General features: G+C 40.3%; 1 protein-coding gene across 1 annotated transcript in view; it reads right to left on the bottom strand.

Annotated features, from left to right (window-relative positions):
- TAF4B (TATA-box binding protein associated factor 4b) overlaps window positions 1–26293 on the bottom strand; it is a 75512-nt gene that overhangs the window by 24770 nt on the left and 24449 nt on the right. Inside the window, exons 7-14 of the mRNA XM_051610278.1 lie at window positions 25557–25646; window positions 21928–22506; window positions 16671–16806; window positions 15988–16093; window positions 10695–10867; window positions 7826–7956; window positions 2277–2402; window positions 1192–1248 (exon numbers count right to left, since the gene is read on the bottom strand). Of these exons, the coding sequence (XP_051466238.1) occupies window positions 1192–1248; window positions 2277–2402; window positions 7826–7956; window positions 10695–10867; window positions 15988–16093; window positions 16671–16806; window positions 21928–22506; window positions 25557–25646 (1398 nt within the window). The remainder of the gene's footprint in view (window positions 1–1191; window positions 1249–2276; window positions 2403–7825; window positions 7957–10694; window positions 10868–15987; window positions 16094–16670; window positions 16807–21927; window positions 22507–25556; window positions 25647–26293) is intronic.

The raw sequence follows: 26293 nt of genomic DNA, 5'->3' as shown, positions 1-26293 counted from the left end.
GTTTTTGCCTGGGCTCCTGCATTAATCCAAACAATAAGGGCCTTTAAAGCATTCATAAATAACCTGCTGCTGCTGCTGCTGGCACCTAGGAGCCAAGTGTAGCAATGTTAAGCAACAACAAATTTCATAGTTCAAGAGGCACAGTTAAGGAAAAAGGTTGCTCAGAAAATCACTCTCATTTAGCACAAAGATCCTTAAAAATTGCATGAAATCAGTCAAGTAACTATAGAAACCAATTTCTTCAGCTCTGTATCACACATCTCACACCTCAATTGTCTTTATTATTGTCTGCTGTCAGATCCTTAATCAGAAATGTGAACAGGCTTGATGATTTATTCAGCAGGGAAAAGAATCTGTAGGTCAAGTGAAAAATTTCACACACACATCCACACACACATCTTCAACCTTAGGTACTTTCATTTCATTCTGTTCCCAGTAGCTCTGGGGGCAACTCCAGTGAGATCCAATATTAAGGCTCAATTAAAATAAGCTCCAATTAGTGGAGCTTTTTTCTCTCAGGCTAGAAAAGTCAGGAAATGGATATTGGGAAATGTAAAAAGTCAGCTACTGAGAGGAGGCTGCAGACATAAATGAACTTATTTGTTGATTTCTACAGTTGCTATGCAGAGGCCTCTGGGAGTAAAAGCTTAACCAGTCTAAGCTATAAACTAAAACCCCTGCAGCTAAACATGAACTGTGTGAAACAAGGGCTCCATTCCAGAACAGAAAACTGCTGGGCCCAGAAAATTAAAAGCCAGAGGCGTTTTCCATTTAAAACTAAATCCCAGTACCGCCTCCCAGCCAAAGAATTATAAGCAGTATCAGATTTACAAAACGAACAATTACCCTGGAAAAATGTAGCCTATTGTACAGTCCCAGATGCTAAATCTCAAAGTTTCCTTTTTTTTTTTTTAATCCCACATTATATTCCTACCAAGTGTATGGCTGCAGTTTACAAAGGACCGTTTCTAGACAGAACTGAAACTACAAAATTAAAATGTTAAAAAAGAGAGCTCATAATTCATTGACCTCATTTGAAGCACTGCCCTTGCCTGTGGCAGTTCCTGTCCTTCCCCAAGGCCTCTGCAAATGGTATGCAGCAGCAAAATAAACCCTGACCTAATTGCCAGGACAGGGCTGCCAACCTTCTCTCAACACACAAAGGCAAGCATGGTAACTGGAAAGTCCTACCTCTTTCGCTTTCTGCTTTAACCGCAGTTGCTCAGGATCTTCTTTATTGGAACGGCTCTACCAAAGGAAAAGGAAAAAGATTGAATAGAAATTACTGGCATCCAAACACCATTGCATCCGTTAAATATTTAATAAATGACAATTTTCTCTGGTGATTGAAAGATTTAGCTTGAGGGCTGAATGCCTCAATCCAGACTGGCTTCCCTCCCCCTCGATGCGCAAACATGCACACTCCCCCCCCATCTGGGCTGGCTGCCTCTGCTCTAGCCTGAAGCAAGATTAAGCTGAAAATGATGCTAACACTGTCAGTCAGGTCCAGTCTAGGCATGATGTTGTTCATGTCAGCAGCAGACACTTAAAAAGGACAGGAAGTGTAGGAAAGGAAGGGAGTCATACTCATGCAAGTAAAACATGAGTTTTAGATTAGGCTTCCACCCAAGAACTCCAGAAATCAGCTTGAAACTAAAGAAAAAAAACAAGAAGCAGAAGATGAGCAAATCACATCTTATGGAGCAACAACCACTGATAATTTCTTTTTTGCTCTTGTGCTTGAAGGGAGGGAACAGGGAGGAAGGATACTCGTTCTGTCCTAACAGTGGTTTTGTCAGGGGTTTGCACATGTAAAGGTACCATCTCCAAGGCTAACCCTCTGATCTGACTACAGCAAATAAACACATCTGGCAGGGTGGTAGATCTCATCGGGCTTCAGCAGGCATAACAAACCCGTATTTTCAAACAGTACCATACACAGGTACAGAGAAAGACATACCAATTTCAGAGCCAGAAAAAGACACAGGATGGACATTTGTGGCTATATGAATACTTCTTTTTTTTCTTTTTTTACCAGCAGTAATAATTTCAAAAAGAACGTTCACCCCACCACACATCTGAATGAACTCCTGTGATTTTCTCAAATAATACAAAAAGCTAAATTCCTTTTCTGTATACCTTAAGCTATCCTAAACCTTACACTTTTCCAGTTACAAGGTTACTACACTTAAAGCACAAATAGAAGAATCCTGAAGATGTTCATCAGTCTAAAGGATAAAACTACTTCCTCAGAAAGCCAGAAGTGAAGTTCTTACCTTGGCTGCTCGAAGCAACATTTCACGTTCCTCTTCATCCTTTCTCTGCTTTTCTAGGTGATCGAGCTTTTCAAGAAATCTCAGCTGTGCTCTGGTGTCACTAGATATGATGTAGTTATCACTCCCCTGAAAAACAGAACTTTGTTATAGACAACCAGGCTTTTATACACACCACGAGAGCAAATAAACCCAATGGGAACAATCTGAAAAGAACAAAGCTTTTTTTTCTAAACTGAAAAGTGTAGGCTGTTTTAGAAATAATTCAAGTGGTAGGTAGTCATTTACACATCTCCTCTCCATGGAAGCACAATTCTTAGCATCTGTGACTAGTAAAAGGTTATTGCAAAAGTGAAACCAGTGATATCTAGTTCTATTGTTTATTGAGTGTAACAACAAAAAAGTTTTCAAGTTTAAAGTCTAAAATTTTGTTTTAAACATCCGTTTCACATCCAGTAAACAAAATGTACAAGATTGTATTCTGAACAGGTTAAGAATAAAAAAAGACTAATTGTAAAGACAAAGGGTGAAGAAAAAAATAAAACTTACAATTTCAAGTTTCTAGTGTTTGGTGTTGTAGTTAAACTCAGAGTTTGAAACCTCACCTGGTATTTCCAAAAAGAGGGTTTATGGAGCAGAGGGGTGATTTAGAAACAGTTATAATGAACCTTGGGAGGAGGAGAATGTGAGATGATTAATTATATATGGTTCATTATAGCTTTAAGAATACATTCTTCTGCCTCAGTGGACGCTCTCAAGTCATATAATAATTTCTGTTGAAAGGTGAGCTGTGGAAGTCATCTGGTCCAGCCCCCCACGCAAAGCTGGGCCAGTGAATACTAATGACAAATTCCAACAGCACCTGAACACATATGCATTGAAACAAGACTGGTTCTTTTAGGCTAAAAAATGCAATAATAAGTTTATCTTTCATACTAATTTTTTTCCTCACTGGAAAGTCTGAGTGACTTTAGTTTTAATTTGTCTAGATAAGAATTACAGAATGGTTTGAGCCGGAAAGCACCTTAATGATCATCTAGTTCTAAACCCCGTGCCATGGGCAGGGACACGTCCCACTAGACCTGGCTGCTCAAAGCCCCGTTGAACCTGGCCGTGAACACTTCTAGGGGGAGGGCAGCCACAGCTTCCCTGGGCAAAAGACAACAGAAAGGAAAATATCTAATACATGGTCAACTAGCAGTGAAAAGACTGGTTTTACTGTTCTGCTCTTCCAAACATGTGCTACTTAAGCCATGCACTGGCCAAAGGGCATTTGACAAAACAAGGCAGGGAGCCCACTCTACATGAGGTGTATTTCTGCCACCTGTTTGTACCACTCTATAATGCACATCCTAGAGTTATTTTCTGTCTCTGTTACTCTGTCAACTTGTCTTTTCTTGAAAAATGTATCCTTCGGCTTTTACCAGCCAAACACACTATGGATTTTCTGCAACCCTTACTTTTACCTCACCCCAATCTCACACTTGAATGAAGCAACCTTGACACATAACTGTTCTGGGATGAGCACAGCTTATGTTATAAACATAGCATATTTTACATATATATTTTGGACAAGGGTATATTTTAAGTATATGGATTATCAGGGACTTCAGTAGCTAATTTATTTTTCTTTTCAAACATGATCTACTCATTCTTCTTCCCTCACCCCACCATATAGCTGGAAGGAAAGTAAACTTCTTCTCTGAGGGGATTGCTGTCTCCCAATCTGAATTCTCACAATGCAGCCAGAGCATGGAATCAATCCCTCTTCTAGAACTAAGTTTGGTCCTTTTCAGTGACCCACTGTATTCTCACATATCACCAATTGTGGCTCAGACCAGGCCCTGTGTTGCAGCCAAGCAGACTGTCTTTTCCCAGGTGGAGTCTGTGGCTCTGCAACAAACTTTCCCCCCACCCCTTTTTTGACTGCTCAAGATTATTTTATTTTTACTGGCCCCCACAAAACATATGCTGCTTTAAGTCAGCCTCAGTACATTAGCAGAACTTGTTTTGAAGCAGCATTTTCTAATAATCCACTACCATGCCACAATCCTTTTGAAAGGGCAAAGAAGGCAGCCATATTACCCAAATATTATTTTTTCCTAAGTTTAGAAGTGTTTAGCTTTGGAATGCCCAGTTAGGTATCTGCATTTTTAGAGCCAAATCCAAGACCCTGTGACAATTAGGAATGCAAGTCTCTCAACCAGAAGCATCAAAATGCACTACCATAAGCCTATATGGGAAAAGAAATGGGTGCATTCATAACAGTATTTCAGCTCATCAACTGTTTTAAGATACCTTATTTCAGGTCTTTTTAGAAGAGGAACACTCGGAGTTATATTTTGTCCTACTCAATAAGTTCTTTTCTTGTGACTGTTTAGCACTGAATTACTTAGACAGAAATCATTATATTACATACCTGCTTCTAACTTGGATAGATAACTGTTATGATTAATACAGTTGGATTCAGCTTTTGTTTTTCTCCATGTTACAGTTTAACTTCCTCACATAAGGCCAAACTGTCCCCAGCGACAACAGCACAATCCTAACAAAACTCAAGGTACAAGTGTAATAGAGAGCAGAATTTAACTTGGTGATAAATACAGGACATAATCACAATACAATGTGGTTAGATTTGTATGTGCCAAAGCGAAACTTGCATCTGACAGTTAAAAAGGTGTTTTTACATTAACTGAGCTAAATTTAACTGAGTTCACTTGATATCCTGAAAGAAGCTTTCACACAACAATAGCACATTAGTGCACCTATACAGTTTTGTTATTAAATTCATTCCCCTCAAGATTTCTCCACAGATGCACTCTAAAGCACAGTCCATTCCTACAAAAACTTTTATGTTAGGTTTCTGCATATTTGAAACATGCAGCATGGAAGCAAAGCATTCCCAGGCATGTCTTTAGTGAGGAGAGAGCTGGCAACAAATTCAGGAACAGCTATATGCCTTGTCTGTGATCTGCAGCTTCCTTCCTAGATTGTCATATACCTATAAATTAATCTAAAACCTGACTAAGGCACTTGGGGTTTAGCACCAGAAATATTTTGCACACCTGGAGGTGCAAAGGAAAAACTCACATACAGTGAAGCCGTGCTCCACTTCAGTCCACCAGGAAAGAAGTTGGAAGAATCCCATAAAGACCTGTTCTCCCATGAAATCTGAACAGTTTCAGTCATGTTGAACAGCCTTGCTGAGGACAGAGAGGCAATGCAAGCAGCTGCAGAGGCTCAGCTATTTTGTGGGAATCTGTTAAGCTTTGGCTTTTATATGGTCAGCCCCTAAACCAAGTAAATAACAGAAAAGCTTCTGATAAGTTACTTCTGCACTCTGCAGCCTGATGGCAGCACAGGCTTGGCAGGAGGAGGCTGGCTGTTTTCACATCTAGAAGCACTCACTCTTTCCACTCCTTTGCTACATTTAGAGCTTATCCCTTAAACCAATACAGCTGCCACACCATATTGCCCTACAGACAGTGCAATTTAGGACTGCAGTGTTTTACTGCTACTGCACACGGGGAAAATGTTTTCATGGAGCAATGTTTATAGCACAGCACTGTGCAATGGCTCTCCAAGCCATGTGCTCATGGGCTTCAAAACAGGAGCACAGCAGCCACCTCACACCGCACTGAGCCCACCCTCCTCAAAACATTTTTCTAATCACTGCAGTGTTTAGTTGTCATTATTAATTCAGGTCTTGGGTATCATACTATGTCACATGCATACTCTTATACCTCAGCAGTTCTCCAGATTATGGCAGGGAAGCAGCTGAGGAACCAAACCAGTTAGCTAATTGCCTTTATGGTCTTACCAAGGCTCACTGCAACAAGAGTCACAGCACAGAGAGCAGCTTACAACAATCTGAAAGGCTATTCCTGCTTCAGATAAGGAGACCACCATGACAGTTTTATCCTAATTAAGGTAGTAACTTCCAGTTTTACACCTATTAATTTTCTTAAATTTAGCAAAAGAGAAGGGCCAAAAGTTGGCAAGTCTACATGGTGGCACAGTTATTACCCTGCCAACTCTCTTTCTCTGCAGGGCCACCCATCAGATGTAAGCTGCTAGGCATGAGCTGAGCAAACTAGGAAGAATAGTTCCCTGAATATGATCCCATGAATTACTAGCTTTTTGCACCAATTCTACCCTAATAATAGTTACCTTGTCATCTAGTCATCACACCTAACCCCATTACTGTCTGTCTTTTTGTAATGAAGATGGGCCACTACAAAGCCTTACAGGGCAATTACCCAGTCCTCTTGGAAAGGCTCTGGATAATTCTCTGCAATACATGGAGCCCATATTGCACACTGGTACTTATTGATAAGCTAGAGGGAAAACAGACTCCAAAACCCTGCAGTGTTCTGTTCTTGAATTTACATTTCTAAAAGTCTGTCAGCATCTCTCACAAGAATATTACTCACAAATGCAATCCTGTAGGACACTCCTCTGTAGTGTAATACCATCTTCCTAACGAAAGAGTATACCTGTGCCTCTAGGATTATTATGCCCATTACTTGTTTGTTTTCTTGGTTTTTCAGAAAAGAGGAAAAGAAAGAAAGCTTATTACAGTCTTACAATCTTATCACTGCTTCTGGCAAGTCAATCAAACAAAAACCTGCAAGTTTTTCTATTCCCCTAGTTCAATGAGAAAGAAATCAGCCCTATCAAGCTCACTGTCCAAAAACATTGCCTTGTGTCCTTGGTGGCTGCAAATCACTAAGACCTGCAGCTTACTCAGGATTTCAGCTTCCAATTCATTTTCACTCGTGAGCTCCATTGGATCTCCCACTTTGGAGAGACAACACAGAACAGATTTCTGACCTCTATACTTTTTTAGTATTGTTTCTTTTTCTACTGCATCTTCTTCTGGCAAGGAACAGCATACTCTTACAATGGAATGATTAAAAAAAAAAAAAAAAAGCCTTGAAGAGCTATTTTGGCCACTAGTAACTTACTGCTTCCCATTGGTACCATACAACCATCTTAAGGGATACTGGATCCCTGGAAGCCAATACCCTTTATATTGGATGGAACTAATACAACGGGAAATCTTAAGTAGCAATGGTGAAAAAAAGTTTTGGAAGCTTTAAGATCTAAGGGGTCTCTGCCTTCACATGGAGCACCTTCTAAAATAAAATACTCAATTCAGATTCCCAAGACTTTTTACTGAACCAATACTGCAGTTCCACCAACACTAAATGCATAAAGGAAACAAGCTCCTAAATCACCTTGACCACCAAAATAATTAAAAAACAGCTTCACATTTACCACGTATTGTGCAACAGCCACCACTTCCATGGAAGAGGAGAAACGCATACATTTACTCTTTTGCTGGGTTTTAAGAGCACTTATCCAACAAATCAGATGGAAAATACAAGGAATAGTTAGAGGCTATAAACAGTTAAAACAAAACAAACCTTTGGTAGATACTGAAAATGCACATATTGCATATGATGTACCTGTCCTTGGAAGAGGTTTACCTTCAAGGCTGCAAAGCAGGAAAACTTTGGTGCAAAAACTTGCTTAATGACTTCCTTTACCTTGTGGGTTGATACCCTGTGCTGAGCAATTACAGTTAGTTTTTCTAGGAGCCCTCGTAATCTCTCCTGTGTAGCATGGGAGATCAAGTTCACAACATCAGAGTTAAGTTCCATAATGTCATGCCTTTTACCTGTGGAAGCAGAGAAAATCCATTACGTGTTTTAGCAGTAGCTGATAATTGAAATAATTAGCACAGCAGGTATTCTGTTCCCCCTGGAAGTTATACCCATTATGAATAAAGGTTTGGAGATTATGATTTTCCTGGTAAAGTCACAACTTCAAAGATCTTAGACATTACATTAATAAAACTTAGCCTGGAGCTTCAGAAAATATAGACATTGTTTCACTTAGCCTCCAGAACCACTCTCCTTGCAAGGTCATTTATAGGACAAAGTTAATAAGAACACAAATCAAGCTTCATGTTCAGGGAGTGGGAGAAGTGGTAGCTGTAGGAATTAGTGCCATATTCTGTTAATTCCAGTAATTAAAAAAAAATAGAGAATTACATTTTGCCCTGCTTGACACCGTGCTTGTTAACAACTCATGACATTTATTCGATGAGCAGGGATGGTTTTTGCAGCACACTCCAGGCACACAGGACCCTCTCACCTGCCTCAATCAACTGGCACAGGGCAGACAGACCCAACCATCCCACAGCAGCAGCTCGGACAGCACAGATCAAGTCCAGCCAGGGTCACTGTGCCATCACCTTCAACCTTTTCTCCAGGGCTGCCACTGCCTCTCTGCGTTTCAGCAGCTGCAACCAAGGCTGGTGACAGCTCCAGGCAAAGCTGTCCCAGCTCCATGCCCAGAGCTGGGCATCACCTCTGCAACCTTCCTGTGGCTACAGGCTGTTGATGGGAGAAGCCTTTCTGTGCTTGACACCATCAATCATTCAATGCAACTCCGTGAAGACACCTGGACAGTAGAACTTTCCCCTGGTAGGCACGGCAAGCAGCAGTTTCACACGCTTCACATGCCGTACCTGTCAGAAGCACTTTTCCTTGCCCCTCACTGCATTTACAGCAGCTGTAATACTTTATGAGGCAATATACAGCACACCTTCAAAACCCATTTTGGTATTTACTGCCAAGTGGAGTGTTAAGAATGGATAAACAGTACACTGTAAAAAACTAATCACCTATTTCATTCACTTTTGCTGCTCTAACTGAAAATTACTAACAATCTCACAAGACAGGGAGAATCTACAATGTTTTCCAGATACAATCCCATTGATTGATCTTGGCCTGTACCTTAGCTGAGTGCAAACTCATTTTGCTCAAGCACCTTTCAACACTTCCTCAGCAGTTTCCTGCTATACTAACAGAATACTGAAATGTCAACCTAAAAAGAAAACAAAACCCCCCTAAACCCAAAGATCTTCCTACACACACACACAAACTTCCTAAAACAAAGAGAGCTTTGTTCAAGAGCAGAAGTGTTAATTTCTGAACTGCTGTACTCCCTGACAGTATTCCTCTCCCTGCAATCCAAGCACTTTTCATGTATTACATGAGTTGACGATTAATAATAATAATAAATAATAATAATAGTGGCACAGCTACAATGCCAGCCATGAAACACCCAGGCTTGTATTTTTCATCTTTCAGTGAACTGTATTCACACCCAAAACCAGACAATTAATCTAGAATTACTTTGTTTTTGAAGAGCTCTGTTTTTCCTTGTATCTGCTTCCCTTGGATGACTGGTTAACCCTCTGCTGAATTTTGAGAAGAGCTTCTAGGCACCAGTTTCAACATCTATTTCCCTTTTTCACTGGTAGCACAGCACTTCACTCAACTATACCCCACACAGCTCAGACAGCACATCTGTCTACATGGAGCAGGATGCACTGAGGCAGCAGATAGCAGTTGCAGGTTATACTCATCACAGGCTAGCTGCTTCGTGTGGACTAAGAACAAACTGCATGTAGAAAGACTTAAGAGATCACGTAGTTAAACCACTGTGACAGAGTTATGAATGCATGCATGAACTGCAGGCTTTCCTGAATGCTCAGCTGTAAAACTCACTGTTCCAGTACTACAAGCTACCAAGGCAGAAAGCAGGAGCAAAGAGTTGAGCAACATTCATCCAGTTTGCTTAGACAGCAGTGGTACCAATCACTGTGGTGCTATACAAATGCATGCTCCCTGCTCTGACATAACGCAACATTGCTAAGCAGCAGTTATTTTGCTCAGAAACTAACAGCTGAGATGATACATACACTAAAAACTTCTTATTACAGTTCAGTCTCAGCCATTCAACTGAGATATACATTCCACAGTATTAGTCATGGATACAAACAGCTTTAACATGTCTTTTGCATAAAATTAATGAAAGATTTTTCCACAGAGAGAGTCATAAACAAAGCTCTGCCCGGTGCATATTGGCAGTTTGAAACGTCTTCCTAATCACATGGGCAGATCTTAAATGCTGTTCAATAGAGTACATATATCTGAACAGGTTGAGGAATGTAAAAGCTATTAGGAGAGTCCCTGTAATTAACTGAGTTAAGAGCTGCAGAAACAGAAAATCATGCTTAAGTGTTTGATTTGACACTAGCACCTACATTGTTGTTATGCGACTCATTAACTCCAAGATAAATAAAGTTGCTCAGTTCTCACATGTAAAAGTGGCACCCGTTTCTTTTTTCTGGTCGTGCTTCAGACTATTACCACATAACAAAACTTAGAATATAGTTGTTTCCTAGAAGGGGAAGTAAAAACTCATAATACTTTGGTAGAAATACACAAATTGAGATGTCTGATCTTAATAGGCCCAGCTTCTTCAAAAGTTGAAGGCTGGCTGTTGAAACAGGCAAGGAAATAGTACATCCATACTTATCTGTTACATATGCTTTGTTCTCACCTATGTTCAAGATTTTCTTCTGAAGTGCTTCGGGGAAGAGAAAAGGTTCATCTGCACAAGAGTGGATCACTGTACCAATAAGCTCAGAGTTCGCTGCCCAAATGCATGCATTCTCCTCCTTAAGATTGACGCCAGCCATAGAAGTCACATCATTTATCTCATCTTCCTCCCTGCTAAAGAGAAAACCAATATTTTATGTTTCAGAATGGATACAAAGAAAGAGCCTCTCAACTATCAACAGAGTCACATTCAGGCATCTTGGAGGCTATCCCTAATAGAATAGATGTTTAGCACAGGTGTGGACAGGCACAGACGGCTCCTAAAAGCTTTCACACTTCAGTGGAATAGTTCTCAAATGTTAGCTTGACTAATGCCTCAGTTGCTAGGAGTGAAAATCCTTTACATGAAACTGAAATTTTGAACAAGCTCAGAAACTAGGGAATTAAGTAAACCTGGACTAAAAGTCCTAAGAATGCTCCCACCCTGCAGCACCACTCTGAGAGCCTTAAATTTGTTTTAAAACTCTAATTCACAAGATAGAATCAAGTCTTGAATACAGTCGAATACTGACCCATTGAACTTACAAACAAGCTCATTTTCTAATATGCCTATAGCAGAAGTGTATTAGAACACATGTGATCTACATTTTACTTTTAGCGAGTTCCCTTAAAAAGTAAGATACAAACACCCCTTGTCAGTAGTATTCAGACTCCACCCTTGCCCTTTGAATTAGCCCTACCACACGGTACTTATGTACATAGCAGGGAGGATGCTATGCTTCGGTAGAACAGCCTCAATAGCCTTAATCTTCTCCCACAAACTTCTAGAGAAGACTGGTTAGGAAAGGAGTCCAGCCTTCCCGTGCTCCTCCTCCCATTCATTTCCATGTCCTCATAGCTAAAAGTTTCTATGTGATTTGTTCTGGGAAAAGGAGACCCAACAGATTCTCAAAGCAGCTTCATTAATTCTTACTAGACACAGACTCCTGATTAGGCTTGTGCTCCAAACCCATCCTGCTAAGAAAAGCATTATTCCGTGATTCTGTAAACCCTAGGATTGTTGGAATGCTTAAGTGACCACAGTTACAACTCAAAGCTGAAGACATTACTGCCAGAACAGCTTTACTCCTCCTTATCCCTTCACAACCAGCAACCGCACAGTTCCAAGTGCATACTCATGCTCTATCAACCTAACAGAGACTCTGATCTTTCAAGAAGTGTGTAAATGAAGCTTCACTGCATGCTAATTGAGTGCTAACAGATCTTCACAAGTACACTCCAGTTTTCTCTTCTTAATGATCCCTACAGAGATGTCTTTGCTGGTGGCAGACAAGAATCCCACCCTAGTGTAGGATCTGCAGATAAAGGAGACAATAAAATCATCAGAACTAGCATCAAGAACATACATCACAAGTATCAGAGCTGGAGATGCTGGAACCTGACATTACCCCGATGGAGATGTTTATAGAATCATAAAATGGTTTGGGTTGGAAGGCACCTTAAATATAAATTAATTCCAGCCTCCCCCAGCATGGGCAGGGACAGCTTCCACTAGATCAAGGTTGCTCAAAGCCCCATCCAGCCTGGCCTTGAACACTTCCATGGAGGGGCAGTGACCACCTCCCTGGGCAACCTCTTCTGCTGCCTCACCAACCTCTCAAGAAAGAATTTATTCCTAATCTAAATCTACCCTCTTCCAGTTTAAAACCATTTCCCCTTGCCCCACTGCTACAAGCCCTTGTAAAAGGTCCCTCCCCATCTTTCCTGCAGGCCTCTTCAGGTACTGGAAGGTGCTATAAGGTCTTCCCAGAGCCTTCTCTTCTCAGATTGAGAATTTTCCTTTTTGAAAATGGCGGTTACATTTCCCCTTTTCCAGTTAGCCGGAACTTCACTGGACTACCACAAATTCTCAAATACGATGGACAGTGGAATCCAAGTAAGGGTGCTTGTGCCTCAGGTACAACTGTACAACATGCAGTTTCAGTAAGTAATTTTAGCTTTTAATGTGGCCTCATACTCCAGATACTCAAGCAAGGAGGTAAACTTCTATATTATAGAGCTATCTACCTTTCTACATACAGAAGTTTAAGTTCTCTAAAACCAGCCTTCCTCAGGTTACTATTTTCTTTAACATTTCTAAGCACACAGTCTCTCTAATGAGTACACACATACAAGAGCTTATATGCAAGTAGACATGGCTACCTGTACTATTTTTTCCAACTTATTCGTTGTGGGATATAAGCTTGCATTAAGCCACTGAGTCACTAGCCTTGATGAAAGATTAATTTACACCTATGAAAAGACTGCTGCAGTTACTTTACTTAACCTAAAGAATTTATCATTATATTTCCGTGGAAGTAGTCTCACCAAAGTTTGATGCAAGTTTCAGAAGCCATGTTAAGTTTGTAGTTTTTACTATTCTTTTTTCCTTGCTGTTCCAATGAACTTCAATCATTTTAAGATACCATGTACTTTGGGTGAGCTATAAAAATCACTCTATTGAAGTGATAAGTTTAAAATATTCCAAAGTACACATGCAGATGTTTATATCAGAAATTAACTTGCTTTTGTTTTCAGCAATCCCTCTGTAAAGCCCCTTTTCTATATCACTTCCTTTAATGCTTTTTGTATTGACCATATAACACCCTGAAATCAAGAAGAAAAAAATCTCCCAGCTGTTACAAGTCTCCAGTGATTTAAGCTTATCTAGACAAGGGGAAAATACAGAACTCAAAAGAGTTCTAAGCATTACTCTGCATGAAGTCAGGCTTGACACCTACACTGAATATTACATTAGAAAAGAAGCTCAAGCAATGCACATGCACCTCACACCTAGGAGTTTGCCTGTTTTGGCTGAAAAGTGAGTCTGTGGCACCCTCTGGTGTTCCACCAACACGTCTTCTTCAGAACACATTCTCATTTACTCCACTTTATGCAACCGTTAAAGTGAAAACTAGAAAGACACACTTAACCCAGACCTCCATGCCCCACCATGGACAACTATGTGGGACAGAACAATTTCAGCAGCGCAAGAACCACCAGCACTCCCAACCACTGAGGGGCAGGACGAGCAGCTGCCCAGATGTTCTCCCCTCTGCTATCTCCTGTTTGGCTGCTCATCGACCTTTCAAACAAAAAATACAAGTCAGAGCATTATGTGCTTCGGAGAACAACTCTATTAAATAAAATAGATGCAAAAAAAATTAAAAATGAAGATTCAAATACATGTCTTATTTTTCCATGGTGCTTTAGCACATACTCTACACAAGTATGCAGAGTTGTTTATAAAAATCTTCATGCTTTTAAAGTAGACTGCCCTTTATAATACATGCCATGGGGCAATCAAGTGCCAGCAATACCCATGCTTAGCTGAAATCTTCTCTTTCCTAGGTTTTTTATTTGTTTTTAATTTGGAGGTGGGCATCACCGTATTTTCTACTGCTTATCTCAAGCAACAAAAACAGCCAATGAAAGAGCAGACAAGGTCAAATTGCAGCTTATTAAGTACAGCTTAGTATTACATTCTCACATCCTAACCTAACTTAGTCACCCAATGGCAGTGAGGCTTGATGATGTACTGCAATAGAAGCTACAGTTTGAAGCGTCATATGTACAGTCACACCAACCACAAGACATGTACTCTGCCTAGTATGAATCTCATCACAAAACCTGAAAGTGGACCATGGTACTTCACTCTCCCTCACCCATGATCAGCCAGTTGATGTATCACAGGTCAAAGGACAGCTCTGCTGGGAGTAACAGAAGTCAGGCCAGAGGAGAGCAAGGAACATCTGTTGCCCAAGCCAGATTAACATTATGCGATGCTAGATCTGCTTGGAGAACACTGATACTTAACCTAAGAAAGCCAAAAGTTCAGGTGTGCACTGCCCAGGTTAAGAGATATAAAAATTCTCATACATCAGATAGTTTGTTTAGCATCAGGGATATATCCAAAAGGATACATTCTTTAGAGAAGAGACTTACTAGAAAAATTTGAGGTGAGCTAGAGATTTGAAATCTGAATTATCATGGATTTATACTACTTTGAAAATCATAATCCAAAAGCAGGAACAGAAATCCATCTTGAATCACATTGCAGACACAGTTTTTCCTACACTGAACTTAATTCAGGGAGAGAACATAAAGCATTTAAACTTTTTCATGTAAGACAGTTGATATATTCTGATTGGAAGATCACAAAAAATGTGTTTCTAGGCTGTTTGTGGTCATACTTGTTTTGCTGAGATATTTTAAAATGGTATTTATTAAGTAATTTTTGCAAACATCTCTAAATGAAAGTACCTCCCAAATTATATTTTGATGTATATTTCATAAGAGCTTGAGGGAGCTGAACAGATCCACTGCTTTAACATCAGCATTATATTTCAACTTTTGGCTACCAGTGTTTTAAGTCCTCAGTGTACACTGTACCTTACTGTAAACAACAGCAGCTCTCTGTCAATATCAGTGCACACAAAGCTGTAGCTTTCAAGAGATAAGAAGTAAACTGGTCAACAAGACAAAGCTGTCATGTCTACTTTTATCCCTGGAAGAGTAACTTCAAGCTTACCTTAAGGTCATAAAACCAGTCATGCAGTCTGTACCTCTGTTTCACCATCTTATTTCAGAGATACAAAAATTATTTCTGCTTTTGAAAAGTTAAAACAGTTACCAGAACTAAAAGCTTTAAGCCTTCTTGTAATCTAAAGGCCTAGAGAATATGCCAGAAGCCATAATTAGAGATGCAAGTCAAAGACTTTCACCTCTACATACAGGAACAAGCTCATAAGAGGAGCTAACAAAAGATTTTGTAATACAGCACAGAGCATTAGACAGGTTACCAGCCAGTATAAAGTTCTATGCTATCTGGTGGTCTGTAAAAAACAGGTTATATATGCCTTAATCCTATGGAGAGCTTCTAATACAAGGTAACTTTGCTTTAGATTAGATAGTAGTACTTACAGAATGCAGGAGATCAACATGCCTCCTCTACAAGTGAAAAGCCGATATATATTGATGCTCATTGTTTGTATAATTACACTCCTGTGACAGCATGATGAAAATCCAACCTCATCAGGACATTTTTTTAAAATTAAGAATAATTAACATCTCCTACAATGTAAAATACATTTAGGTTCCCCCTTGCCAATTAGTATCCTGACAGAAAAAGCACCTATCAAAAACAAGTCTCTAAAGAAAGTCACTTTTATTTGGGCTCTATTCCCGCCTCTATACCTGCTGTTGGTTCCTCTTGTTCCTTCCTATAGTAAACGTCTGATATTGTTTATTTTTACCTGAAGGAGGTTGCTCCATTCTCTTTTATTTTAGCTTTCTGAACAGGAGATGCTTGAAGGGACAGAATTTTATGTCCTGGCAGGGTAATTTGTTTCAGAATGGAACCTACAACAAAACAAAGAATATTGTCAAAACCAAAATTCTAAGACAATTCTTAAATCAATTCACACTTCTAGCAAAGGCAACTGCAGACCCAGTAACAACTAATTAGGCCCATTTGAAAACTAGATGATACTCTGGAGTCTTACATTCTACATGTTCTTAATGGCAAAAAACACTCTTCAAACACCCTACTCTGTGCTGACCACTGAAGGATTTTAGCGAAAACTGGCTGGCTAAGAAACTCACATTATGCATCAACCTGGACCCACTGAAGTGGGTCTCATGAAGTGATTCTCAACAGCATCATGGTTTAAAGGAAGTTTACTGAAAGGAGCTTACTTGTGATATTATAATAAATACAACGTTTAACTGACATGCTTTTAGCAGGTGCCAGGAGTAGACATGGCACTGAGTTTCTTATCAGAATTCCAAACAGACACTAAAAATGTCCAGCTTCTTGCACAGTGCTAGTTCCCCTCAACAGACAACTTCTTACATTCCTGTAATCTACCAATAGCCTGCATACATTTCTATACCTCAGCAGTCCTTCCCATTCTCCATTAAAGAGGTTCCACTGTACCTGCAGGGAACTGGCTAGTTTGAACAAGTGTATTCAGTGGCATCCTCTTCTCAGCAGATGTCTGTAGGGTCAGTATTGAGGGTTGCGGGAGTGTGGATACTTGCTTTACAACAGTTCCTGATGGTTGCTGGACTACCTGGAAGTGGAATATCCAATATCAGGAGTGAGAAGAGCTAAACAGAGAGAAGTAAATAGTATTAATGTGCTCATTCAGCCAGAAGTTACAGAGGGCATGCATGCAATGTCTAGCTTTCAGTTTAAAGCAAACAGAATGCTCAGAAAAAAAATAAAAAAAATATTTTTTTACTTCATGACACAGACCAAATCTTAACAACTGGTGGCAAGCTATAAGCTCCATCTCATTCAGCAAGCTCTAACAGGTACTTCAACCCTATGTCTCTACTGATTACTATATTACATAAGTTTCACTGAGTACTACACAATCCATCACACTAAGAGGCTTTCCACTCCCTAAGTCTTTCTGAGCAGACTAACAACTGAATATTCAGTCCGTTTGTCAACAAGTTCAAATGGGTAGGGATCACATACACCTAGTTAAAAAGAGAACACCAAAACAAACAGTTAGAAGTCTTGCATTAAATCCTTTTCCTGTTAAGAGTACACGCTGTAGTTACACTAATGCACTTTTGGAGCTGCAACATCAATTGTAAAATGAGATGCTGAGTTTCAAAGTGTTAAGCAAATGTATACTGAGCACATCAGTTAGCAGGAACATTAAGTACCAACTAGCAACACCTAGAGCGAGTAGAGCCTCTACACAAAAACATCAGTACACTGCTGAAGGGTGAAAAGGAAGGGGGTTGATAGTTTTGTTTAAAGAGGCTCTCAAAAGAAACAAAACCAGACAGCAGGATGTCATCACAACACAGACCTGCAGGCACAGCCCATAAATACTAATTCTTCCTCTTCAGGGGTAGCTATTAAAATGCAAGACAGTAATAAAACTGCAGTATTCCTAAAAGCCTCACTTCCAAACCTCCTAGCTAACAGAATGTGGGCTGCAGCTTTTGATACATCCTTTGAAAAAGTTATGGATTATAACATCTCCAGGTTGAAGTCTACTTTAACAGTAAAAAGCTAACACAAATGAATTTTCAGGGTAAGGAAACCACTTATTCTCCTCTACATCTTTCATTCTGACTTCAGAAAGAGTGTTTGTACAGCAACACTGGACAAGTTTAATTAAATAAAAAATTGACATTAATTACACTTCAGAAATTAGTCTGTCTCCTTCTGTCATCTAACTTTGGATTTATCAGTAAACATCATCAGCATAAGTATCACACACTCACAAAAAGATGTACTTTGCATATCAAGTAATCAAGACACACCACGCCCGCCTCCATGTCAATCTGCTAATAAGCAACATGGTTTGGCATAGCAGCAGGAACATAGAACAGCTGAGCTGAAGGTGATGTTTGAAAATCAAACAATGAATAGGCAGTTATTGAGAATAAACATAAGATCCATATCTCCTGACTTTCTATGCAGAGGAAGGAACCACAGGAGCACAGGGATGGACTGCAGACAGTCAAGGCTCATGCCTGCAGCCCTGGTACACACACTAAGGGGTGTCTCTAACGTGTTCTTATGAAAACACAATTTGATCTTTCTGAAAGATGCAGCTTCCATTGGCTGGAAGTTGAAATTCATATTACCAGCACCATTTATATGTTCACATAATTGTTGAATCATCAACCAGCTTGGATAAACTATTTACCCACCAAAACTATTGGATAAACTATTTACCACCCAAAATGGCATGCCCTTAGAGATCCTCACCACCACCGCTAAGAATGATGCTTCATCTTCAGCATGCAACATACTGAAACAGCACAGGGGGAAACATGAGCATTCAAGATGAAGGTGCAACACACAAAAGGAACAGAGATAGCCAGTGTTAAACCAATAGCCTAGGTGGAGACTGGGAGGTAAGACAAGTAACTGAGGAGTCTAGATCAACAAGAAACAGAAAGAATGTGTAGGCAGTAAAGCTGATTTTTTGTTTGGTATTCTAGCTGCTAAACTTACAAAAGTTGCAAGTCCCTGGGACTTGCAACAGAACAGGGCAACAAGAGAACAGGGCAATCCCAGAAATTTTGACATGGATTTAATGCCAGAAAATCATATTAAAAATAGCTAGTATCTGTAAGAAAGAACTGTTGCCTCCTTTCTTCAGGTTAGCAGCAAGAAGTAATAATGAAAAGGGACTGTTCCTTTCTGCCCCATTAAGTAGAAAACATCAGAGCAAAAAGCACCAACACTCTTTAAGTAAAAAAAAGAAATGCAATGTAACATCCAGCTGACAGCACAGGGACAGCTGCCTGAGAGAGACTTTGATTAGCCTTCCTTGAATGGGTTTTGCATTCATAAAGCAAAGTTTGGAGATCAGTGGAGAGATGGCAAGGTGTCATCACACACTTCATACGGTATTGCTTCATGAAGGAAGCCTCAGCAGCTGAATACAAAAGCATACATCTGGGACAAAAAAAAATATTGAAAAATAACAGAGGATATCATCTGCTCAAGAAAGCTCAGCTCTGAGGGGACTCGACACTAAAACCAAGCATTTGGAACAGCACAAGCACTTCACTCTTTGCTTCAACCACTAGCAATGTCCAGGGAGCACATTTCACTGGTAATTGCAGGGACTAAACCATAAAACTCTTGTTCTTTATGCTTAACTTGAAGTTGTAGTCTCACAGCAGCTTTCTCACCACTGGAAGCCAGTGGCTGGTAACGTAAATTTTCATTTATTTGTGCTTTAACAAGAGACAAAGAAATTCTACAGCAAGACAAGCTTTCTGTCCAAGATGAAACTTCTGTGTATGCCAATGCTCTTAAATGAGACTGAGTTAAGAAAGTCACTGGAAGGGAAAACCCTCCCCGACATGCAACTTCCACAGCACAGGCATGCAATCAACCCCAACAGCACCCCTGAAGAACAGGTCCTTTGGTGTCCACCATACAAATAAAGTTTCGATAATCATGCCACAGAAAAGACAGTTACACATTGCATCACTCTGGTAGCAATTTTGGTATTAAAATACTGCAGTGCTGAATTCTTACACAGCATCAACGTTACACCGGAGCTGGCACACGAAAGCACTTTACATTCCCCAGCAAAAGAGACCTAAATAGAAATGGGCATGCAGAGGGAGTGTATAGCATCAGACAACCCTGTGGGCTGGAAAGGAAATTGCTGGCAGCATTGTATGAACAGATTTGCACAGCTGGCATGTGCTTCTTTTCAGCTGGCAGCAGGACCCTCCTGTTTAGGGAGGGGAGGTCCAGATTTGTTTTCTTGTGGGAGGAAAACAGAACCTCTTGTCCTTTCAAGGAAATGCACCAGGGAAGCTCTAGAAGATGCAACTGCTTTTACTAACTGGCTCTTTGTGCTACTAGGTTGTCTGAATAAACACCAAGGTCTTGATATGGCTAAGCTGCAAAGTGGTCAACTCAGCTCTTCAACTACAAGACCAAAATTAAACAGGCATTTCGAAGAGCAAGTACTTTAATCACTTTACCTGGGATCTACCCAAATGGGGATAAAAACATGTTTTGTATGCAATACAATGTTTGTAAGGCACAGTGAAGAAAAGCAATTGCAATAGGCTGCCATATAGTAGTAGCAGAGGAGGCACGAGTCATTTCTTCAGTTCACCAATATCATATTCAAGAAGTGATTCGACTCCCCGGTGTAGAATTAATCTTCCTCATCTATTTGTACAGATGGTCAACCTTTCCCCTGGATTATACAGCTTGCTGTGTAGCCAACAAACTGCTCCACAGCCCTTGTACAACCTAAGAAGCCCTCATTTTCTTCTGGATGGATTTTCAAATTTATTGTCCTTAACGACAGCAAGGGTATCAACTCCTTTTCCATTTTGGCTTTAGCTACTACTATCAAACACTGTTGGTGCATATGCTTGATAACTGCTTTTAAACCAAACCCACTCATAAAAAGGCCCCTCCATCCTCTCCATATAGTTTAGCGCTTTGTTCTTTTTAAGCAAATCTGAAGAGGTGAAAAGCTGGTAGCTTAAGGTCTTTATTTAGAATGCAGGATTCTTGTATTACATCTACCTTAAGCACTTTGAAAGTAAGAAAATTTAAAAAGCAAAATATTTAAGGGTTTTGAATACTGTTAAACCAAGTATAAACAATATAGAAACTACAAAGGAAATTCCTGCATTAGATGGCCCACTGTACCTGTGAAAAGTTAATCTATCTTCATAGGAAGTCAAATGTTTTCTCCTCTTTTTAAGGAGCAAATCTTAACTAGCAAGCCAAATTCAAGAATCAAGTTCTTTATCTGCCAAAGGGTGGCATACTTGAGAACATTATTTGCAGGTAGAGCAGTCAGACAGCATGCTGCTTGTTATCTCAAACACCCATAAACCAAAACGAATGTATTTCACAACATTGCTCTTTTGAGTATACCTGTGGGCCACAGTTTTGTTAGTATTTAACATTAACATTAGCAAGAAGTTAATCTGTGCCGAGAAAAAAAAAAAAAACAACAACACAGTTTTTGAGGGTATAGTTTTAATAAGACTTTTACTCCTCCTGGAATTTGTTAGGTAATGAGGCCTGATACAAAAAGCTCACTTTTGGATGACTTCATAATTAACATGTCTTAGTAAATTTGGAGGTCAGAAGTCCACTCTGAAAAGCTCCTTGAGCTAGTCTATACAATTCAGTTATCACTAAACATCACCTAGCCATCGGTGCCAGCGAAGTATCCAGGGCAGGAACTATCAAGGTAAAGAGACTGGAATCCCTGGTGGCTAGCTGAGGTACAGCCCTAACAGGCTATCTAATATGAATTAATGTAAGCATTTCATCAGCAATTTCTGTTCCTGACACTAGCATTTCCTGCCTTCTCTTTCAGATGCCAACCCAGCCTGGCTGCATGCATAGCCCAGAACTTGTGTTCCCTTGCATTTCATGCTGGATGCTAAGTCTGGTGGAATGGTGGTCAGTATGTTTTGCAAGAGACTGAGCTTACACCTTGGCTTTAGATTCAACTTTTCAGCAAGCTGAATCTCCTTACAACAAACATAACTGATTAACTTAGAACAGACTACCTTCTGGTTAATTCATGTGAGACTAGCTTCACGTGTGAAGAAAAAAAAAAAAAAGGCAAAGATACAAATTGGTATCCTCTCTAAAAAATGGTTAGGAGTCACAATAAAAAAGCTGGATTACAGAGAAGCAAAGAAATTCATCTTACCAACTGCTTCACTTTAACCACCGGCTGAGCACCTACTGACTGCGCAACAATGGATTTTGGCTGAGAGATTTTAAAACCAAATGGGGCTCCAATGGCTGATTTCAGAGGCTGGAGAGGGGTTGTTGCTGGAGATGCCACTGTAGAGACTAGCAGTGGCTTTGCAGACTGGAGAGAGGACGCTGCTACCGCAGAGGTGAAGACTGGCTTGACAGTTTGGATAGCAGTCAGCCCTGATGTTGCTATCGTCGTGGTGAGGACTGAAGCTGCAGGCCGAAGAGATGCTGTGACCACTGCGGAGGCAGGAACAGGCTTCACAGTGTGCAGAGAACCTGTTGCCGACGTACTGACAAGGACTGGCTTTATAACTGGAGAGGCTGGGACTGTTACAGCGTCAGACACTGGTTTTATAACTGGAAGAGAGGTTGTTGCTACAGCTGAGGTTGCCACTGCTATCGAAGGAGCTGGGGCTGCAGAGGTAGAAGTAGAAACAGCTTCTTGGGTTGGAGCTGGCTGCTGGATACACTGCTGGATAAAGCTCTGAGCATTGGGCATTAGCTGTCGTAAGGCAAGTAAGCTTTTCTAGAAGAAAAACAAAGCAACACTGGACTTAACATCAGCAGAGTCTTGCACACTACCGGTATACTAGCAACTGAATCTTTTTCCTCATCTTCCAATTTAGGTTTTTATTAAACAATAATTGGCTCATTCCAAACAACTTTTGCTAGAGTTCAGGCACCCTTAAATTGCTGATGATATAGCTCAGTGAAGACTACAAGAATCACCAACACAGGCTGATCAAAGACCAACAGTCACCACTGCTTCACTGCACACAGCAAATCTCAATTATATAGGGGAATTCACCCATAACTTTGTTCTTTTGTTTATATTTTTCAATTAGAAATTTGTGTTCTAGAAAAAGACCATTTTATCTGTTGTACTACCTCAAAAGAAATTGTTTTGCCAAAAGCCCCTGCTATATCTTAACAGCTGTGTTTATTCCATGGAGTCTGTCTTGACAGTGAACTAGCAATTACCCAATAAACTCTGAAACAAGCTCTGGAGACAGGAACACTTCCATACCAATACAGCTGTATCGACACTAGGGGGGGATACCACTTTAGTAATGCCTGCATAGCTGCAGCAGCACAACTTAAGCTAGAGAGTTCTCTGCAAAGAAAGAACATTAGTAAATGCATCTGGCAACATCTCATTTTTACTCCAGCTATGTTTGAGAAGGTTAATGGACAAAATAATCTTCAAGCCCTCTACAGATTTTTCTCCTTGACTATTTACAATCTGTTATGGTACAGGATCAGGGGAAATCTGTTCTGCACAAACCCTTTTTTTCCCCTCAGTAGCAATTTTTGAAGTCTCTAAGTCTCCAGCACAAGTGCTGTTCCTCTGGGCTTCATGCAAAAGGAACATGTTGTCTCACATGCTAATATACTGAGTCAGCAAATTGTTCAGACATCTAGGCCTTTTGTGACACACCTATCTTTAATGTTCACTTTCTTTCTTTCAAAAGGCTCCTCACAGCTTTTCTCATGCTCCTGATGCAGTTTATTTACCAAAAGCATCCAGCACAGATCTGAAAACCAAGCAGGCTTTACAGCCAAAGTCAGCATACTTTCCCATCTATTGGAACAGACAAAACAAAGCACATGCAACAACTTCATTGAAAACCTGCAGCTCAAAGAGACAACTCCACAGAGTCCTCCCTAAAATTCCACTCGCTAGCTGAAAGTCAACTGGCAATAAGCCGTATCACATTTCTTTCCACACTCAAGCTGCAAGCGTTTCTCCCACAAACAAGGCCGGCACTGATGCTCGTAGCACCTTAGAGAAGTGCTCCTGAAGTCACCTTCCATTTGGCACTCATTCCTGTCACAGCTGCTCAAAATTACACACCAATTAAGACTGGTCTGTATCAAGTACACATCCTTAAGGTATTTCAGAAAAAGAAGTAATTGATGTGCAAGATGTTTTAAAGGAGGGTAACAATATAGTCAGCTAATGTTGTTTAGTCATTGTCATGGTCTAAGTTTCTGAAGTCAAAGTATTTAATTGTTAATATAGAGGAGAAAAGGGAGAGGGAGCACCTTGTTGAGGAGTATGGGGTATGGATACTACCCAAAACAGAAAATCCTCAATGACACCAGTACCTGGCAGCAACCTGCAGGAGAAAAATTCGACCACTCTGCTGTGAGGGATCAAGATCTGACCTATGCTGATGAACCCAACTTCTGTGGAACTGCCTCGAAAGTCTGTGAACCACATGTAGCAGAGCTCTCCACACCGTGGAGCGGCATCTTAACTAAGGCTGAGCACCTCCATGAGTGCATGAGGACAACATTGTGCCTGAGATAATATAACTCTTGGGGAACCCAAAGGGGTTGAAGTGCTAGCAAGTGCTGCACAGTCACCTCTTGGCCCAGTTCCTGTGCATGAATTAGCACCAGGCTGTCACGGCTGACCAGCCCTAGATGGGGTCTAGCCATGCCAGACTGAGCCTGGGTCTGCACGGACCTAGAGGTTCACCTGCAGCTTGCTTTGGGAACATGGCACCACCACAGGAGCACATGAGCTGCCCCCCCACACACACATACAGCCAGCTCATGTCAAGTGGGGTCCATCAGCCCTGCAGAAGGCAGCTACTGAGCTCTGAGATGTTTGGGTTTTTTTCCCCTTTAGCTTTTGCATGTGCTTTTAAGAAACCTCTGGGATTAGGCTGCCACTGTAACAAAAAAATTCATCACACACTTTAACAAATTGACATCAGCCATCTAAAGTAATATCAACATCATCACATGCATTGTTATATATGCTATCAAATACTGGGGGAAGAAAAACTCCAGAAAATTTCCGTCCCACCTTTAGACTTAACAATTCCTTCCTTGATTCTCAAGTGTCTATAGTAACTGGCAAGGAAAAGTACAGATTTATTAAGCTTAAGAATACTACATGCATTGCAACTAAATATAACCAAGTATTCCATGCTTTCACTGGAATGTAATACCTGCTCTACAACAGAGATGTTAATTTTTATTTTCATTGTTCACAAATTCCATTCTCCCATATGATTTTAAAAAGTTAATAGTGCATGCTTTTTATTTACATCATTATTTGCTTGAATGGCAGTAGAGTTATCCTGGTTTACTCTTCCCAAGTTGTAGTAGTCCTATGAGGACTTTCTAAAGAAAAGGATGGGGTTTTTTTCTGCCTCCAGTTAAACATCAACCAGAAAACAGATGAATACTAGATTTATGTACATTCTTAAAGCTTAAGCTTTGTGCACAGCCTGTTGTCAGTCTTCTGCATTTGAATTTATTACAGTTACAGTTTTGATGAGAAAGTAAAAGGTTATCTTAGTATAGCAGCTCTTCTGTAGATGCACCAGCTTCCAAAACACCAGTCGTCTCTAATGACTACAGGTAATTACTCTCCAATTTAAGACAACTCCTCTGAAATCCTCCCTTCCCAAAAAAAAACCTCTTTCCAAGAGCAACAAGGCTAGGTTAAACACAATTTCCTCAACTGACCTGAGCGAACACCTATTTCAATGCTCTGACTTTCTTTTTCTGGTCTTCCTCCCTCCCCTCAGTACTACATACTCACAATCAGACACTTACCTTGAGAAAAGGAACTAAATATGGTTGTGGAGATGACTTGAGCTCTATGTATAGCTTTTTTGTAAATTCTTCCGGTTCAATTTTTGCTTCCTAAGAGGAAAGTACAATTACAATAGTAAGTTATAACTATGAATTTACTTTTTTTTCCCCCCCCCAGTCAATCAAAAATCCATGAAAATTTACATTATTGGGGAACTGTTCAATGTCAATAGTCAAATGTTTTTTCCTCTTATATTTTTAAAGAAAAGGGTTTAGGATAGAATTACCTTGAAATTTAGATACAGTATTATCAAATTACATTACTTTCTTTACTCCAGGCTGGTAACACACTTAAGGATACTTGTTCAAACACCGCGCTGAAGTGAACTGATAGAAACAAGTTTAAAAGTAGCACTGAGTAGCAAGGAGCACCTCATCATTACACAGAAACATTTAAACTTCACCACAGACTCACGGAATTGTCAGAGTTGGAAGGGCCCTCTAGAGATGATCTAGTCCAACCGCTCCACCAAAACAGGATTCCCTAGAACACATCACTCAGGACTGCATCCAGGCAAGTTTTGAGTGTCTCCAGAGAAGGGGGACTCCACAACCTGCATGGGCAGCCTGTTCCAGTGCTTTGTCACCCTCACCATAAAGAATTTTTTTCTCATATTTAGATGGAACTTCCTCTGTTCCAGCTTGTACCCATTGCCCCTCGTCCTGTCACTGGGAACTACTGAAAAGAATCTGGCTCC

The sequence above is a fragment of the Apus apus genome, chromosome 2 (genome assembly GCF_020740795.1).
Source record: "Apus apus isolate bApuApu2 chromosome 2, bApuApu2.pri.cur, whole genome shotgun sequence".
In the NCBI taxonomy this organism is placed as follows: domain Eukaryota; kingdom Metazoa; phylum Chordata; class Aves; order Apodiformes; family Apodidae; genus Apus; species Apus apus.
Note: the sequence above shows the minus strand (reverse complement) of the source record. Positions and strands in the feature narration are given on the sequence as shown.